At 40.4% G+C, this 6,470-nt stretch overlaps 1 protein-coding gene across 1 annotated transcript; it reads right to left on the reverse strand.

The window, feature by feature from the left end:
- Positions 1 to 257: 257 nt before the first annotated feature.
- Positions 258 to 6,132, reverse strand: LOC134496327 (keratin, type I cytoskeletal 10-like). The gene is made up of 6 exons (XM_063302060.1): positions 5,473 to 6,132; positions 3,420 to 3,502; positions 2,848 to 3,004; positions 1,715 to 1,879; positions 647 to 772; positions 258 to 494 (listed from the first exon to the last, which is right to left on the reverse strand). The coding sequence occupies exons 1-6, from the start codon at positions 6,073 to 6,075 to the stop codon at positions 258 to 260; spliced, it is 1,371 nt and encodes a 456-aa protein (XP_063158130.1). The 5' UTR covers positions 6,076 to 6,132.
- Between the last annotated feature and the right edge of the window lie 338 nt (positions 6,133 to 6,470).

A 6,470-nucleotide genomic window follows, 5' to 3' on the forward strand; every position in this document is an offset into this window, starting at 1 on the left:
TACCCTGCCCTACTCTACTCTACTCTACTCTACTGGCAATGGGAACTGATGAAAAAAAGTGTCACTGAAGCAATGTCATCAGGGTCTGTGTTAAGGTTATTGCAGAATGCTCACATGTTAAGTATACATATGACATCCTAAAAGAACTGGAACCTTTCCAGAGATGCTTGTGGAGATCCATTCTTGACAAGATTTGTTCAAGAGCACAGTTCCTAACTCCTGTTTGGAAAGCAATGGGTTCACATATTCTACTTTTCCTAGTCAACGTACATGTCTTGTTGTCCTTCTTCAAGCAATCGGCGGTATTGACAGATCTCCTGTTCCAGACGAGTTTTGATACCAAGGAGCAGCTGATATTCTTGATTCTGACTCTCAATCTCACACCGGATGCTAGCCAACTCTCCTTCTACTGGTTCAATCATAGCCTGAATCTGTTGTAGCTGCATGTTGTAGCGACGTTCCGTATCCTCCAGATTGGTTTGCAGAGACTGGATCTGAAAATAGAAAGGCAACACGGAGGAGATGGTCTTAAAGAAAGTGCTGAGGTGTTTTGAGCAGGAGGGAAGAGAGAATAGAGATATTTGGCTGCCAGAAAATCAGTTGTATAACATGCTGACTGTAGTCATTTCCACATGCTTTCACATACCATGCTGAGCTGAGACTGGAGCTCAATTTCAAGGGCCTGGCACTCTCGTCTCAGTTCTGAAAGTTGTTGGTTGCCTGAAGTGAGCTCCTGATCACTTGTACTCACTTGTTGGCGAACCTCTTCCATCTATACATTACAAAGGAACAAGAAGGAAAGAAGAAAGAAGATAATATAGGTTATGGCATCTGGCATGGGGAAATTGGGAGGGGTGGTGGTAGAATAGACCATGTTGGGATACTGATATCTTCTTCTCAAAATACCTTCTTCCTCTCAAAACTATTTGCTGGCCAGGTGGGCTTCTAACCAAATCTCCAGTTCTCTCTTGAGAATAGAACACCTCTGTGCACATAAGACACTGCCAACAGCAGTGACATCATAAAAAGGGAAGGACTTGACCAGATCTGTATCTGACTGAATATCCCACTTCTTGAAAATATTAAGTCTAAAGCTGGGGATAGAAAACTTCTAGTCCATGGGCCTGATCCATCCTATCAGGCTAACTCATCTGCCTCTTCCTCCAAAGTCCCTCTCCTTCCATAGCCCCTCTTCCGTAGCATCCACCCACATTGCACTGCTCCAACTGCACAACCCTACATGGTGGCACAATGGCATTGGTTGCAATAAACAATGCAGGTGTGTGTATGGGGGAAGGGGAGGAGAAGGGGTTGTTGCTGGGTTTTTTTTTTTTCCTATTTATGGATTTCCCAGAGCTGAGCTATTACTATCAATGAACTATTGATCTGATCCCTGCAAGCTCTTCTTTTCTTATGTTAAGAGTTATGCTAACCACTCACTCCCTGCCTGCAATTCCAGACACTTTTTGCCTAGGGCTCTGACTCTCAGATTTCCTGCTTTTCAGCTCTCATTTTCCCAACTTTATTCAGATTGCTTCTAGGCTGTCTCTGGGATGTACAAATTCATATTCAGCTATTTCTTGCAACCTACAACTTGGGCTTCTCTTAGGCTGTTGTCAGCAAACCCCATAAAGTATTTCTAACATCGCTAGTGATGAAAGGAGTTTACATTTTCTGGGAAGATGAACACGGTGTTCAAATATGTTTCACTTGCCTTGCTTTCATACCAGATTTCCACCTCTTTTCGGTTTTGTTCAATGATGGTTTCATATTCAGCCCGGAGATGATCCAGACGTTGTTTCAGGTCTTGTCCAGGGACAGCATTCACTTCAACACTGACATCACCATGACCTCTCTGGCTTCGGAGTCCTCTCAAAGTCTGTAGCAGTGGGGAAAGAGAAATGGATCATTAGAAACTGGCACTAAAAAAAGTACTTCATAAGCTGGATAATCCTATTTGTAATGTGAAAGAGCCTAAACATAATAGAAGGAGGATGCTTTATATTTCTTCCACATGGAAGAAAAATTCTTTGTGGCAGCTCCGTAGCTGGCATACCTTCATTTTGTACTCCAGCTATACCTGTGGACAATATTACTTCTGACAATTCTACTGTCCCTCACTGCAGGCCTGGAAAATATCCTCTTCAATCTCCCTTCCCTCTCTCTGAAGTTAGAGTTCTGACATGAAGAGCAAAAGGATTCAATATGCCTTTGGATCCCATATGGAAGTATTCTTAGAAAACAAAACAGTGGATGGTTATTCCTAGCAAAGAAAATTATGGGTGGCTGTAGCCAGTAACTTCTTTTTTCTGGTGTATGGGTGCTTTGTGACTGCCCACACCCACTGTGGCAACCATTTTGTGAAGGTACAAGCCATAATTTGCTCCCCAAAGTCTGAATTTGCCCACTGAATCAAAAAGGCTAGGGAACTCCATCATAAATGCTTCCAGGTCTGTTTTATCCACTTTTTTTTTCACAGTATGACATCATCTCTGCATGTGGAAAGATTAAAAGATGAAGGAGGCCTTTAAAATGTGGAAATATGAAATTGGTAAGAAGGCAGGTTGCTGCACCTTCACAAAAAAGAGCGCAAAGTGCCACATGAAAGACATTTGTTTTCTGGGTACAATTTGGTTAGGAATTGTGCCACTAGCTCTTTACTAGAGAAGTGTTACCTGACACAAGGTATATCAAAGAACATCAGGGAATGATTTTGTGTGTCATAAAAATGCATGCTTTGAATTTTGTTCCCAAACAAAATGGGGGGGGGTGGCATATTATCTGAAAAATAAGGGTGGGGGAGCTCTTAATGTTAGAGTTCTGTTCACTGCTGACTAGCACTCTTACCTCCTCATGATTCTTCTTGAGACATATCAGCTCCTCTTTGAGGGACTCAAACTGCATTTCCAGATCTGATTTGGCCAGAGTGAGTTGATCCAAGAGTGGGCGCAATCCATTAATGTCAGCCTCCACATTCTGATGGAGACTAGCTTCAGTGTTATATCTAATACAAAGGAGGGTTTAGAGGAGGTATCATTATTGACCACATTTGAAAAAAAGTGTACCAAAAAACAAATCCTTTAGGAAAAAAGTCAACAATCCCCCAAACTACAATGAAGAGTGAAGATTTCAGAGATTGTTGAATGTTGGCTGTTTATTTAAGGGGTAAAAAGAACACATGGAAAAACAGGAAAGAAGGAGAATGAAATGGAGCATCCTTCCAGAGGAAAGCACTTCCAGAAATTCTGAAGAGGCCCACTCCACATTATGTGATTGTGTGAAACATCCCACTTTTGAATTGTACTATTATTAGCCACTTGGAGTTTGTAATCAAGAAAAGTGGTCTATCCCTTCCTTAGGTAAAATCAATGAATGCAGCAAGACTGGAAGGAAGCAGGTGAGAAATGGATCATACTCACTTCATTTTAAAATCTTCAGCTGTCATCCTGGTGTTATCAATATTCAGAAGAATTTTGTTATAATCATCTGTTTCAGCAATAAGCTGGAAAAGGTAAGTAATAGAAATGTTTATGACACAATAAAATAAGTAGACTGCCACGGTTGCTTTGATTGGTTGGTATAACTGATGCTGAAATACTTGGTTTTGACTCACCTGTAAGATTACAACTTAAGAAATGTGAAAATGTGATAAATAACACTTTTTTCTTCTTCTGGCTTTCTTCTCCTATTATCTTTTTGGTTGATTTTAGTTCTGCTTTTCAAACCTGATTTTTATGGGTATCTGGTGAGCTTTGCTTATGTTTGAAGACATGGGCTGGTGCATCTATGAGCCAATATTATTCAGTTTCTCTGACAGCTGAGTTTGTGAATTAGTTCCCATTAAAAACCATTTTACTTGAAAAGGAAGGATCACTGATTGGCCAACCACACATATAGCCAATCGTTTGGTGTTCCAGTTACGAACTATTGAACATACATACTGGAATCAGCTCCAGGATGGAGAGCCTAAATTTAGTTCTGTGCACATGGGATCACTTGGGCTGCCACCCTTCTCTGAATTGATCCCTTTCACTATGGCAAACAAGGATTTGGATCAACTTCCCAAAGTGATGCCTACCAACATTCTATCTGCTGTTTTCCTTTGTACCTTTCCAGAAAGGAGATTGAAGAATCCAAAACACGGAAAGTAAGAATAAAGGGAAAACTAACACCTCCCATGTAAAAATATATACAAATGTGTGTACTTCATAGCTAATTATCACTACAAGTTTCCTTGTCTGTTAGGGTCCCACTTTTGCCTAGTGCTTCTCTGTTGACCTTTGAAATATTTCTTTGTTTTTGTTTCATCTCTAAACAAATATTTTTAAACAATTCATCTCATTATATATGATGTTCTCAATAAATCTAAAAGAAGAAACTAAAGTCCCTCCCAAAATATACCTCTTGGAAACCCTGCTGACACCCACCTGTGTGTTATTTTTACATTATATATTAAATACAGATTGCATAATTAAATTATGCATTTACAGGATTAAGACTGATCCACTGTATTAAATGCAGATTGCATAATTAAATTATGCATTTACAGGGTTATGAATATTTACAACTAATCACTTTAATAATTAAGCTTCAAGTTATCAGTATCATTATTAATCAAAATCTAACAATAGAATGAAGCATAAAAACCTCAGATTTCATAGCATCTGCTTAAAAATATCACAATGTGGTGGGTTTATTTGGTCAGAAGTGACCTAATTTCTCCTAAATTTATTTTGGAGGTAAAAAAAATATGAGGCCTGTGAAATGATCCAGATTCTAAGGGCAAATGTGATTTGAAGCATGCATGGCTGTGCATGCAACATCTGACAAGAATGCCTCCTTCCTGGGCTGCTGTGGCTGCCCTTCTCATTTGCTGCACAATCTTGTTTGGTACAAGGTGGTCTTAGGTGTTGTCAACCCATATTTGAAACTTCAGTGAATCACCGCACAGTCCTAATAAATAATTTAAAATCTTGCTGCCACCATCACAAAATAACCAATTTTTATACTGATGTTGTCTTCTTTCTTATCAACTCTTTTTTCTACAGAGTAAGGCAGGAAGGGGCAGGGATGTGACTGTATATAATCTTTCATTTACTTAGAGGAGCTGTAGATTATGAAGAATTAAATTTTATTTAACAATTGCATGCAAGAACCAATTAATATAGGATGCAAGTTGTTTCGATCAGAAGTACATTGACAAAACTCTGTGCTTATTTACAGAATGATTGTTTCTGTCTCATTTCATCACCTCACCTCATCTCATCTCATCTCATCTCACCTCATTTTATCTCAATCTCATCATCTCCTATATCACTGATTGTGATCTTTCTCTTCTCTTCTTGCCACTGTCTCCTTCCAAATTCCCTTTGGTTTCTGCTGGCCTTCCTTCTAAGGAAGTCCCCACTTCACCCTTTATATAGATGACACTAAAGCAGCAATCTACCTTATGATCACAGATCATATACATACCTCATTGCAGAGTTTGTCAATCTCTTGGTAATACTGGGAATAATCCTTATCTGGTCCAACATCACCATGTTTCTTATACCACTCTCTGATCCAGATCTCAAGTTGACAATTTTCATCTTCCAGCCTTTTCACCTGGTCCAGATAATTAGCCAGGCGATCATTAAGATTCTGCATGGTTGCCTTTTCATTGCTGGAGAGGAGGGCCCCATCACCACCACCAAAACTACCACTGCTGAATGGATAGTAGGTACCACCACCATAGCTGCCACCACCATAGCAAACACCACCATAGCCACCGTAACTTCCACCACCATAGCTGCCACCACCGTAGCTGCCACCACCATAGCTGCCACCACCGTAGCTGCCATCACCGTAGCTGCCACCACCGTAGCAGCTACCTCCATAGCTTATTCTCCCTCTACTAATTTTCCCACAGCTACCACTGCTGAAGCCACCCCCTCCATATCCATATCGGGATCCTCCTCCATAACTTTTTCCAGAATATCCTCTTGAGGACCCTGAGGATGTAATCTTGATGCTGCCTCCGCCACAGATCCTGCCACCACCAACACTACTTCCACCACCCTTAGTGCCACAGCTCATCGTGAATTAGGTTTAGAATCCAAATCCCAGAAAAGTCCCACTTTAGCTGCACAGTCTGGTACTGCGAGTCCAACTGCAAGTGCTTCATCCTAATTATCCTTATTTATATCTCCCATGGAGGGAGTTGCCACAAAGGCTGTTCCTGGTCCCTCCCATGGCATTTGCCAATCCCTTTGTTTATGCCAAAAATTATCTCCCAGTGGGGGAGGTTTTTTTAAAGCTATCAAAGGCAATCTGGTACATAACTGGCTTTGTCACTCCCATAGAAATTTTAAGTGGTGATAAAGATATAGCTGCATATTCAGCCTTACATTTTGCTTTTTCTATTATATATTTCAGCTGTTGTGTTCCAACATATCATCAGCTTGACAGTGAAAGAAAGTGCCTTCATAAAG

Source organism: Candoia aspera, chromosome 4, assembly GCF_035149785.1.
Source record: "Candoia aspera isolate rCanAsp1 chromosome 4, rCanAsp1.hap2, whole genome shotgun sequence".
In the NCBI taxonomy this organism is placed as follows: Eukaryota; Metazoa; Chordata; class Lepidosauria; order Squamata; family Boidae; genus Candoia; species Candoia aspera.

Coding starts and splice junctions, on each gene's coding strand:
- LOC134496327 (XM_063302060.1), bottom strand. CDS start 6,075: ATGAGCTGTGGCACTAAGGGTGGTGGAAGTAGTGTTGGTGGTGGCAGG. Junction 3,503..5,472: donor TTGACAAACTCTGCAATGAG/GTATGTATATGA, acceptor TACCTTTTCCAG/CTTATTGCTGAAACAGATGA. Junction 1,880..2,847: donor TCAAGAAGAATCATGAGGAG/GTAAGAGTGCTA, acceptor CCACTGCTACAG/ACTTTGAGAGGACTCCGAAG.